Source organism: Bombus affinis, chromosome 5 (assembly GCF_024516045.1).
Source record: "Bombus affinis isolate iyBomAffi1 chromosome 5, iyBomAffi1.2, whole genome shotgun sequence".
Lineage (NCBI taxonomy): Eukaryota > Metazoa > Arthropoda > Insecta > Hymenoptera > Apidae > Bombus > Bombus affinis.
The window spans coordinates 8,471,670-8,484,501 of NC_066348.1; the positions used below are offsets into that span (position 1 = coordinate 8,471,670).

General features: G+C 30.1%; 2 protein-coding genes across 2 annotated transcripts; one reads left to right on the plus strand and one right to left on the minus strand.

The window, feature by feature from the left end:
- Positions 1 to 3,039: 3,039 nt before the first annotated feature.
- Positions 3,040 to 8,008, plus strand: LOC126916976 (PHAF1 protein CG7083). Its single transcript, XM_050723350.1, has 8 exons — positions 3,040 to 3,359; positions 3,869 to 3,951; positions 4,052 to 4,279; positions 4,347 to 4,556; positions 4,639 to 4,788; positions 4,929 to 5,093; positions 5,189 to 5,365; positions 5,489 to 8,008. Exons 1-8 carry the CDS (start codon positions 3,296 to 3,298, stop codon positions 5,684 to 5,686), a joined length of 1,275 nt encoding a protein of 424 aa, XP_050579307.1. The 5' UTR covers positions 3,040 to 3,295; the 3' UTR covers positions 5,687 to 8,008.
- A 190-nt stretch (positions 8,009 to 8,198) lies between these two features.
- LOC126917001 (dual specificity protein phosphatase CDC14A-like) lies at positions 8,199 to 12,311 on the minus strand (the record flags this gene model as incomplete). Its single annotated transcript, XM_050723386.1, has 8 exons — positions 8,199 to 8,505; positions 9,657 to 9,719; positions 9,969 to 10,081; positions 10,534 to 10,712; positions 10,785 to 10,914; positions 11,170 to 11,431; positions 11,518 to 11,765; positions 12,106 to 12,311. Coding segments are annotated over 8 exons (1,410 nt in total), but the record flags the coding sequence as incomplete, so codon positions are not given.
- Positions 12,312 to 12,832: the final 521 nt, after the last annotated feature.

The following is a 12,832-nucleotide window of genomic DNA, read 5'->3' on the forward strand; positions in this document are numbered from 1 at the left end:
CAATAAAATTGTACATAGATAGTTATAGATATATTGCGTTCAATCTCGTATTAGATTTGTTGATAGTGGTTTTGTAAACACATGAGAATATTAATTATTTTGTTTCGAGTTACCACGTATGCTGGTTCATTTTTTTTTTTTTTTTACAATTCCGAATAAAGGAATAGAAAAAATATTTGGTTCCTTTGCGATAGTATAGCATTGAGGTTAATTAATTTGTAAAGATTTATTGCATATTAAACGTTATTAATTTTTATATTACAACTTCATTAGTTTTTCCATTTAAACTATCGTCGAATCGTATTCTTTTTATTCAGATATTCCTAAATCTTTTTATGATGTTTCTTGAAATAATTTTATTTTCTATTTGAGTACCAAATTAAGTACGTTTATTCAGTTTTTGTATTATATATGCATTTAATATTAATTAAAAACTAATTGTATAATGTAATACAGACTTGAGTAAGTATCCCAAGGTTTTGAAAATCTAAAACAGCAAAAACATTGTTCATGGGAACATTAAAATATCGTTTGTTATATATTTATTTTCTATAAATCTTCATCGACTATATTTTGAATCTAATAGGTTCTTTTCACTTTTATCTACTATATGCTAAAATGTTCTCCCTTAGTCATAAAGTGAAATTAAGGTCAAAAAATTAACAAAGATACTTTAACTTGTGGTCTTCGTGTAACAATGAAATAAATACAGTTCTTGAGAAAGACAGATAGAATCGAAGATGGAATTGAAATAAGAGTCATTGTGTTTTGGTTCGAATGAATTCCTCGAAATCGCTCGCCTTTTATCGCCTTCATTCTTCCCCTTTTCATCTTTTTCTCATATTTTTCTAGACTTCGATAGCTTCGACCCGGTGTCACAGAGTTATCGATATATTTTGCATAAACATATACAATATACACAATACGGAACGCATACATATTCGCAGAAGAGTCACGCGTGGCTTGACGTTTCTGGAGGCTCGACTGTGTAGCGCATGATATGGTTATCATAATTGATTGCATAACACGGTGGGCACGACCGCGCGATGTATGCACCAACAACCGTTTCACGAGGAAAAAGTATTTCAATCGTAACAATGGCGTTTTGTTAGAACCTGTAACTTTACCAAGCGCTATTCACATTCTTCAAATGTTTTCGTTCGTTTTAAAATTCTTTCAGGCGACCGATAAATTTATCTGTAGTTTCAACCAATAATAATAATAATAATTATATAGTTTCAAATATCTTTCTAACGTAACAATAATTGTATAAGATGAAAATATTTCCGTTGTAATGGCGATTTAGTGTAACTCTCTTAGCTTTATCAAGTAGGTGCGATTCACATTTCTCAAGTATTCTGCTTGGTTTTAAGATTCATTCAGAGAATGATAAATTTATCTCAATTGTTTACTAACGATGACAGTTAGTTTCGGATAAATTTATAATATTTATTGTAGTAATGGTTTTAAGCAGCAAAAGCGTTTCAGTGCTGCCTTTTGTAAGTATACTTTATTGGGTTTTTAAAAAGAAGGTTTGTCTATTTTGATTCACGTTGATCGCAAAATTTACCTAAATTCGTTATCTCACGATAATTTCTACTACTTATTCAGTAGAAAGTTAGGAATTTCTTTGTATCAGAGTAGAAACATTGATCTTCTTATAAAAATAAAAAGGTGCATTTGTAAGATCTTAAGCTTCGATAAAAGACAGACTAAACAAGATTATTTTTTTATTTACAGTTTTTAATTCACATATAAAATATACACATGATCTTTATATTTTTCAATTTATCAATACGTAAACAGAATCTCTCGCAGACTGTTATCTTAAGACCGCACTTTGTTATCCGGATGATTTTTATTAAGAATGCGTCATATATATCTCAGGAAAGATTATTTTATGTTTTGGCTATCTTTTGAATTACATTCTCAAATTTCCAACATATTTATCACAAACCTTGATACTTTACATAAAATGAATTTTTACAATCAAGAAGCTTTCTGTTTACATCATATTATTTCTTTCTTTTTATCAAGAATCGAAGTATTTTATAAATAATCGAGCAATTTTTCTATATCTTCTCTTCATTTCTTTTCTATTGTAACAAAGTATGATTGAAACGATTCTTTCATGCAAAGATTTCCAATTGTTCTATCGAAATTTCTTTCGTGTATTTACGATCGTAAAACCCCCCATGGCGTGGGTTAACAAAGAATACAAGATTCTATTATCTATGATCTTTAACCCCAACATCTTATAATAAAGGGAAGTTGTATCGTTTTTATTGCAAACTTGCTAAATCGAGTTTTCTTTGTCCGCTTATTAAGAATCCTCTCTATTATTCCAAATTTATTTCGTTAAACTCGATGAAACTTAGAATATAATAAAATAGAAAAATTTCGAAAAAAAAAAGGAATTATTAAAATAAGGAAACATAGTTCCTGTTGTTCGAAATCAACACGTATCTGGTTACGTTTTCGTATAATGTAAAAGGATTTAAAAAAAGATAAGAATAAGAGTAAATATTTACTACTGAATTAAATTTGAATTTAGAAAGATCTCAGGCATGTTTTACAATGCGTATCTCGTAATTGGAAACATCTGTACACGTGATTGGTATCGCGGCGCGAATGAAGAAAAGATACGTCAACATGATTAGCATGTGATCAATGAAAATAATACGTAATACGCTTATAAATCAAACCATTTTCTCGTATATGCTTTATTTACAACTCGTATAATTACATAAAACTTCTCAATCAATATTTCCAATTTTCCAATGTCGATATACATATCTTTAAACAACAAATATATCACGACATAATGTAACATCGTCTACATTAAAATTATAAAATCAAACATCTTGAATAAATAGCAAAGTAATTATTGTTAATTCAAATTTTTGTCGTTTCTAGGGAAAGGTTTCTGAAGTAAAATTCAAATATTTGCGCTACTAATTTTAGCCGACGGAGTCGCATATGTGGCGGCATCTAAAGCGAAAGAAACGAAGTTTTTCTTCGAAATGGCGACATTTCCGTACACAGTCGATAGTCTGATTCTGTTTCACGTAATTTGCGGCACGTATCAGCTGTTCGGTGACAGTTTGCTAGCAGTAAGAGTAGAGTGTTGAGGTTTATTGTTTAGGAAAGCAATATGGCTATCTGGTGATTAGTAACAGTGCGATACGTAGACAAAGGAACAACGCAGTTCTCATGATATTTGGAGACGCGTGGTGCACTGTGTTTTAGTTTAATTTATAAAAGTAAGGGAAATAACAAAAGGAATCGGCTAGAGATGTTGGAACTCGAGGTAGTGCCCGAAAGATCCCTCGGCTGCGAGCAGTGGGAATTTATTTTAGGCAAGTGACGAAATACTCGCGATGTATCGCGGCTACGTCGTATTACGCGTAATTTTGCGATCATCAAATTAATTCATAATAATTTGGAAAACGAACAGAGAATTTCCGTTATACTCTCTCCTCTTTTCCAAATTGAACTTTATTGATGTTGTCGTCATGTCAGCATTCGTACTTTGCTATTTCATTCTATTTGTAAACACCTCGTTTGACAATCGCGCGTAAACAAAGAAAATGGTGATCACTATGAATATTTTGTTGCTTATTATGTAATTGTTTACACGTATTGCCTCGCTATTTAGACTTTTGCTGCTGGGTTGTCAATTAATTGGCTAGTAATTAATTGGAAATTGACACTTTAATAAGATATCACTTTATAAATAGATATGAGTTTAATGAGAGTCATGATATTATTTGAAATAATTATGTTGATGCGCATATAGTTTAATATAAGCAATTCATGAAATAACGATAATGTGTGGTCTACTTTTAAGAAAGAGTTATTCTTACAGGCATGCATTTTTCCCAATCTGTATCAATAATACAATCCCAAGTGGGCATTATAAGGGGAGTACAAGTACTTTATAGTGATAGTGTAAGTATATATTAATAAAAATTAGATTTATATGTTATTATCATATTATTTACTTTTGCGTAATTAATGTGGAATTAAATTGTATGTTTTACACATGCAGAATCCTTTAGATGTAGATTTAGTAATAAACTTACCTCATGATGGAGTTCGGCTTATATTCGACCCAGTGGTGCAAAGGCTCAAAATAATTGAGATTTATAACATGAAATTAGTTAAACTCAAATACTGTGGTTTGCCATTCAATTCACCAGAGGTTTTGCCATCTATTGAACAGATTGAACATTCATTTGGAGCAACCCATCCTGGTGTTTACGATAGTGATAAACAAGTATAGTATTTCCATTTATGTAAACGATTAGTAAAAATCTGTGTAATCAAGTAGTGTTGGTTTTTAGGTATTTGTGTTAAATTTTCGAGGACTATCGTTTTACTTCCCCATTGATTCAAAGTTCCAACCTGGATATGCACATGGATTAGGATCATTGCAATTTCCAAATGGAACATCTCCCCTTGTGGCAAAAACAGCTATTTATGTTGGTAACATGGGTGCTGGAGGTGGAAGCGATGAGCATAACTTAAAGGCACCACCACCACCTCTACCACTTGTAATTATTTTTTGTTCGTGTTATAGAACAGGACATACGAATATCTAAGCAAGATTAATATTACATAATCACATTTTGCTAGGTTTGCTATCATAACAATTTGTATTTAGAAAAGGCAGATGTCATGCGAGACAAAATGCGTACACGAGGTCTTAGATTGCACCTTTTCACAGAAGGTAGCTCTGTAACAAGGGTATTACTGGAGCCAAAAAAACGCTGCTTAACCAAAGAGGTTATATTTTATAATTTAGTTTGTAGTAGAATTTTTATCCCAAAGTATTGTATAGTCTAACTTCTTTAAACATTATAAATGCCCTTTAAAGTTTGCTGTATGCTGCATTGTTATTTTTTGTATAACATACACAATTATAGGTGTTATTTGGTGACACTTGTGAAGATGTGCTGAGTGCTTTGGGAGCACCATCTCGAGTCTTTTTCAAAGCCGAGGATAAGATGCGCATTCATAGTCCTCACGCACACAAACGCGATAAAATAAGACGGTCGGATTTCTTCTACAACTATTTTACTTTAGGATTGGTACATTTTTCTCTTAATAACTATTCCATACTTCAAAAAAGTAAATCAACAAATCGAAATACATATATATCTAAACATTCTGTCATTTTTTGTAGGATGTTCTATTTGATGCCAAAACCCAATGTGTTAAGAAGTTTGTGCTACACACAAATTACCCGGGGCATTATAATTTTAACATGTACCATCGTTGCGAGTTTTCTTTAACTCTTCCACCAGAAAATAATTCCACCGAATCGGGGAAACTTATAGATGTTTCCCCTTCTCCAGTTACGGTACGATATATTTCTGAATGAGATGTATAGTTAAAACAAATAATAGCAGCTTCAACGAGTCTTTGATAAATGTTTGATAAGTGTTTGGGATTAAGATAATTTCAATGATCGTTTGTTTTTTAGATCACTGCCTACACGAAATGGGATAGAATAAGCGAACAGTTGAAGGCTAGTGCACGGCCAGTAGTATTGAACCGTGCTTCCTCGACGAACACAACAAATCCATTTGGGTGTACGTTTTGTTATGGTATACGCGACGCGATCGTCGAAGTCATGGCGAATCAACACATCGCGAGTGTAACTTTATACAGAGCTGTGTGACCTTGATAATTTATACAATATGGTGCATTATAAAGCGCTCTTTGAGGAGCAATTGATGGAATGATGTTTTTGAAAAGATGAAAACAAACAAAAAATAGGCATGTTTCAACTCTGTCGGAAATTGCATAACATCACCTTTGAAAAAAGACTGTATGATGCAAAAAGAAGTAACGGGAGTGCAAATGCATACAAAATCCTGATGCAGTTTCTTTTTTTTTTTTTTTAACACTAACGTAACAATTGAAATCGTGAGGACTTTACATAAAAACAAAGAAACAAAAAAAGAGAGGAAGATTACGAGGAATGCAATGATGTTTTAAAGCTCAGAAAATCAAGCGATATCATTTTGAATATCATGTATTGTTGCTTGTAACGATATACATAAATCTTTTTCCCTGGAATATCCAAACCCAGAGAAATAAAACAAAACAAAATAAAAAAAATGGAATAAATATCACGAAAAAAGCAAAAAGACGATCAACTAAAGGGTACAAGTGTCTGCAATATTCAATAATATCATATTTAATATACTGTTTTTATCTTTTGGTTATAAGTTTTAAATATAGTTAAAAATTAAAAAAAAAAAAGATCTTGCGTGAGCGATGAATATTGTAATATCTGAGCTCTATAATAAAAAGAAAAAAAAATATGAGAGGGGAGTAGTTTCAAAGGATAATAAGAATTTTGATAGTTAATGATAAACCTATAATGATTATAATGACAGTAACGATTAATAACACATGACAGTAAAATATTATAATGTGCTTAGTGCAAGTAAAAAAAATGATATCTAACTTTCGAGAAACCAAAATTTTTTAACGCGTGTTTGAGATAACAGACAAATAGAAATAAAAAAAGATAAATGATGACACAAAAGCGATGTTTTGGGTACACAAATTAATAGGCATAATATATATTATACATATTAGAATGGCATTATCCATTCAATCTGTGCAGAATTGAATGTAAAACCGTAAAAGTCTATCAAAAAATGATAAAATTATACAGTGAATAACAAAAAAAGTATTTATCAGAGCAGGAGGAATTAAATTCATGGCCTGTTTTTTACGCTTTTATCTATCAAACTCTGATCATTGTGATACGTGACAAAAATTCAAAGCGCAATACATTATATAATATTTAAATTGCAATATTTAAATAAGTTACTTCCTTGCATTAACACAAACAAAGAACAGAAGAAAAAGAGAAAGGATAATTAACTACTTACTTTCTTATACAATTTTTGTGGCATTACATAATTCTTGTGATTATAAGTGTACTCACAAAACTGAATTAGTCTTTAATCTTTTAGTCGCGTAATATGGAATACTATATCATGAATTTGTCATTAGCTTACGATGCCAGAAGGAAAGTTCTTTTCGTTTCTTTTTCTATTCTATAAATTCGAGATTTCACGTTGATGTTAAATTGCACAATTGTATATACCCTATATGAACTTGTTTCCTGCTAATCATAGGGTATAAAAGCGAATATGTTTTATGTATCGTATAAACTTTGATAGTTGATAATCTACAGCGATTATAAGATCTGTAATGAGTAATAATCGTAAAATATAAATAACAAAGAACGCGTTCGAGATTGAAGCGCGAAGCATGAACGATGAATTACTTTGATTGTTACTTTTAACTGCACAGATTCGTGACGATTTTCCTTCCTGTTTACCGAATTAGCAGAAATTTTGTGGTCCATGATTTACGATATAAATCTCTGTAAATTGTACCCTTCTGTTTCCACCATTGGACACAGATGATATTTCCTTTGAAGTTCAAACTTGAAATATCAAATGATCTCAATATATATACATATATATCAAGATTCGATAGCGATTCAAAAGTGAAAGCGATGGAATAAATAATGTTGTTGAAGAAAAGTGCTAATTGACGCATAATTGTACAAAAAAGCTTTAAGAGACGCGGATTTGCGTGTTCTACAGTTGTTCTTGTTTCTCAAAATCCTATTTTGATGGAATATCTCCCGTTTTTGTCGATTTTTGTCGAAACAGTTTTGCGTGGAAATTATTTTCAAGTAAATATATAGAGCGTAAAATTCTCTAAACAAGCTTCATTGAAGCATTCACCGATGCAATAACAAATGTTCAAAAAAGAAAAGAAAAGGTAGGATTAAAACACAGAGGAAGAGAAAATCAGTGGATCTTTTAGAAATTGTATTCTCTATATAATTATTTCGGATAATTCTTCCCGAGAAATCTCTCTATTTAGTTTATACAAGGGCGAATCATTTTGTATTGAATGGATTATAAAATCATGTAAAAAAATTTTCTATAAATCATTTTTCCTTCAATATTTCTTTCAGGCTTTACTGATCCTCGTGTATTTTCTTTTAAAAAAATTATATATATATATATATATATAACACATATATATATATTATACATATATATTAATTAATATTATATATTAATTAATATTATATTATATATAATTAATATTATATATTAATTATAGATATATATATATATATTTTGTATGATTTGAAAAAATCTCAATTATAATTCAGATTAAATTAGGAAGAAGTAAATTTCGTGTTTGAACGAAATTAAATAATTTCTTTTCTTTTATGTTTACTTACTTATTTCCTTCGACGCGCGTTTTTCAAAGCGTCCAATCCGTGAGAGATGCAATTCTTTTGTCGCGACTCTGAAGTTCGAGATGGTTTGAATTTGTTCATTTTAATTTCATTCAATCTATCTCCTTGTGTCATAATACAGGGATCCATAGCCCTGTATTTCTGTGGAGTTCGTTCTGAATCGTCTGTTCCGCGGAAATTCCTTAATTTTCCTATGAGCAAGAAAAGAAAAAAAATTGTATTATAATACCTGCATAGCATAGGATAAAATTTATTTATTTATTCAACGATGTAGATTAGTTACATAGCCTGAATTCTTCTTTATATTATTCAAGTTTGTAGTTTACCTTCTATAGATGCACTAAAAGATACCTTTACAATGACTGTATAATTCAAGTTCCATCGTAGTGTCGATAAATAACAAGACAATTGCATAAGACAAAGAACACTACCACTACGTTAGAAATTGTAAATTAAACTAATTCAAATTGGATGCGCGCGCAGAATGCTCGGTATGAGATCTATTGGCGCGAAAACTTGTTTAATTGATATTTTCCTTTAAAATCATAATATTCGCTGCAACATATTTTAATGATTCCCTGTTACTTTTCTGAGTCGTTAGTTCTCATAAATAATTTTATTTTAATTTAATTTCGATTCATTATTAATTCCAATTTATATTGGTTGCGCGCGCAGCTATCGATAAATATGAAGTATTGAATAATCGACAAGAAATTGATAATGATTGTTCTGTAAATAAATGTCTTCTTACGTTGAAATCTTATAAAGATACATTTTGTACTAATTTTTTGTTTCAATTTCTATGATTATTTCATTCGTTAAGATATCATAAGTGTTAAAATTGTATATATATTTCTACGTGGTAAGAAATCTCGATCGATTAGTAATCGAAATTGAGATGCGCGAGCATGTTTCTGAAGCAGCTTTGGCGCGCGATTGTTCTTTCCTGCACGCTTCGACGTACTGTTGAATTTTTTCCTAATTTTACGTTACAAATGACGCCAACACTCCTTCATAATGAGGATTTCTACTACTATGGTTTGTATAAAGGTATAATAATATAATTCAATAGCTTTTGTAATGTAACAGAGTAAAATATTATATGTTAGTTTTTCAAGGTCAGCAGACCTATGCTAGAATATCAAAGATTTACTGAAATTTCGATATAATTACATGAAATTAACTTAGAAACACAATTCTCAATTAGAATAGAATGCTTTGTTAAAACGTGTAATGTACTACGTATATATATATTACCTTATATCAGTTATATAGAATCATACTTGTGTTTTTTAAAAATTAAGAAATAAAGTACGAAAATGATAAAATATTAAATAAATACCTAAAATTCTCGTAAATTTCGTTTTGCCTTTTTTCTCTATCGGTAGACTATCGTAGTTTGCTTCTGAAACAATATAAATTTACATTGAAAAATTTCACATTTTTCATAATTTTTTTTTCTCTATTTTCTTTTTTTAGATCATCACATTTTCGTCAAAGCAGAAATTGAAGATTTTCGATATAAGGGCTGGATTGAAAATTACAATTTTCATAGGTAAAATCTTTACTAGTCTCTAATAAAAAATTCTATTGCTTTTATACTCTTTTCTTATACGATCATTGGTTGATTTTAGAAAGAGACATAAAGTCCTACCTGTGCACCCTCCATCAGGCATGTAGTGTATTTTCTTTTCCAACTTGTCTGCAATCGAATATATTCCGCGTTTATGGTGCAATATTACATCACCATCGCCATAATACTTCAGTCTGCGAATGATACATCACCATGATGTATATAGGTATGTACTGAGTATTATTTATATGTCAAGTGTTCCTTTTTTATTTTTCATTAAAAATTAATAGTAAGAAAGACAATTCCTCTCTGTATTAACCCTTTCGAGACGGATTTTCTTTCAATAATAAATGCAATGATATAATATTCGGCAATAATATAATGCGATGATATAATAATAATAATAAATTAAATATAATTTTTAAAATGAAATAATTTCAATTTACAACAAGATCCTATGCTTTAATAAACTTCAATGATGCCAGAATAATACAAATTGTAAAGATTCAACGATCCTTTTAACAGTTACCTTGAAATATTTTGTTCTATTAGTTTATAAAGGGTTAAGGTTATTTTTTTGATTCAATGATAAAAAATCTTTATTGCAATATTACTATTTATATCTAATAATGGAAATATGAATTACTTATATTGTTGACCAGCGTTCAACAAATTTTTCTCTATTTTTTCTAACCAGGCTTGTTGGTGTCCAATAACGGAACCAGGTCTGCAAATCCTTATCCAGGCAATAGCTTCTCTTGCCGTCATTTTATAATGCTTTATTAAATATGCGGCAATTAATGAACCTGTCCTTCCTAATCCAGCCTGAAATATTATTCATATAGTAAATAAAATTTGAAGATAGATTAGAAAATTGTTTAAAGAACTTCAAATAACTTTGCAATGAACTGCTATCGGACCGCTGGTATTTTCACTTAGTTGCAAAAATTCATTCAGTATTCTTCTCGGTGGTACCGTGCCGTCTGGCATGAACATATCGTAATGCGCGATCCCTACATCGGTGAATCTATTTTTAAAGCATCACTTTAATTTCATTCTAAACTTAGAGTCATAACAAATTATGTAACCGTATAATTTCGAAGAGTTTCAGGGAAATATAATTCTTTCAGTATTAATAGAGTAATAAATCTTAAAGATTAGGAAATAGTCAATATTTGTAATAAATAATGTAGTTTTTCTACAATTAGATAATCTTATAGAATTTTTGGAAGTCATCAGTTGAAATTATTAAGAACTTTGTGATTATAGATTAGATTTGTACCTCGATGCACTGTATGCTTTCTTATTCAATCTGATCACGGTTGTGACTTCGTTCTTTAAAAAGTAATCAATGTAGCACTCAGGTGGATGATAAGGTGTGCCTGGTTCCGTGCTTGGACCAACGAAAGCCAGGAACTTTTGTGGTACCATCCAATTCAAAGCACCGTTTCTCATGTCCTCGTACTTTTCATACTCAACCACATCAAAGTCGCAAAAATTAAAAAAGCCGAAAGAAACTGCTTTTTTAAGCGCGTTCAAGCAATCTATTCTTATAAAATAGATTATATAAGATTAATTTCAATTAGTAGAATTAATTTTCCAGTTTATAATTTCCACGCTAAATTGTCACCTGTTAAATGAATACTATAAATTGCTGATCCCATAGAGGCATCTCGAAATGGCTTTATAGGAATTTCACCTCCCATAAAAAGAATGTTGTAAGCTTCTCTTGGACTTTTGTTCAGATATAATACCGCATAAGAGGCAACCAGATATGCGGAATTTGCCCTTTTGTGATCTCGTTGTGATGTATAGTGCACGATTTGTCTATGCTCATTTCCTGGGCTCTCGAGTTTCTTACTTACTTTGCAGCAGTATCTGTAAAAAACATTATTAACAGTATTACGATCCGACAGTAGTTTCAATGTTTTAAACCTTATTACAATTATTTCTTTTTAATTAATATTGTGAATTTTTATTCAATTATTTTTATTTAATTATACAAGCTATATAATACCGTATAATTTGTATAACAGTATAATTAAATATAAATTCTCTTAATTATACAAAAAATAATTCTATGAGATCATTATTTCAAATTTTGTTTTTTTCGTATAATTATAAATTATTACAGATATGGTGGACACTATCAAAAGATAATACTTAAGGGACATATGAAAATATTATTTGGAAGTATAAAAGGATTGTAAATTCTTACTTGTATAAACAAGCGAGGTTTAAAGGGCCAAAATCGTAGTAAAAATTATTGTAAATTAGCTCGTCATCGATTGTAAAGAAATGGATATTAGATGTGCTTTTTACATCCTTTCGACCGTTGTACAACGTTGCAAAATAGAATTTGTCTTTTATATATTCACAGATATAAGTAACATCTGGATGTTTATAAACTGTAGTAATTTCTAATAGAAAAAGATTAATATAAGATAATGTAGAAAGAATACAAAACAAACAAATTTCTGTCAGTATTCATTTCGTAAGTACCATCTGGGTTGATGTTTCTATTATCGCAAGTATGATAGTTTCTTTTCGAGGGTGCATAATTTGTTTGTTCGTACATGATGAAAGGATATCGAAACCTGTTCTCCCTATAAGCGCAATTATTTTCTATAAACCACACATCTTGTATGACAATTAAACAATACCATGTTTTAACCTTGATAAATCATTTGTAAATTATATGAAAATTTCCTCGTGATTGATCATTGATTTTTAAAGATGTCCTAGTCATATCTTGCACAGGAAACAATATGCTTCTTTTTAATTTATTATCGTGATATGCATTAATTTGGGGATAGTGTCATAGGTTTGTCTGTTTTGTTGTCAAAGATAGTTTTTGATTACAAAATTGTAATTAACCAAACACATGATTCTCTGAACCTGAAAAAACAAATGAGATGAAAAGGAAATGTATTTCTTTCTCATAT

Coding starts and splice junctions, on each gene's coding strand:
- LOC126916976 (XM_050723350.1), top strand. CDS start 3,296: ATGTTGGAACTCGAGGTAGTGCCCGAAAGATCCCTCGGCTGCGAGCAG. Junction 4,789..4,928: donor AACGCTGCTTAACCAAAGAG/GTTATATTTTAT, acceptor ACACAATTATAG/GTGTTATTTGGTGACACTTG. Junction 5,366..5,488: donor TTTCCCCTTCTCCAGTTACG/GTACGATATATT, acceptor TTTGTTTTTTAG/ATCACTGCCTACACGAAATG.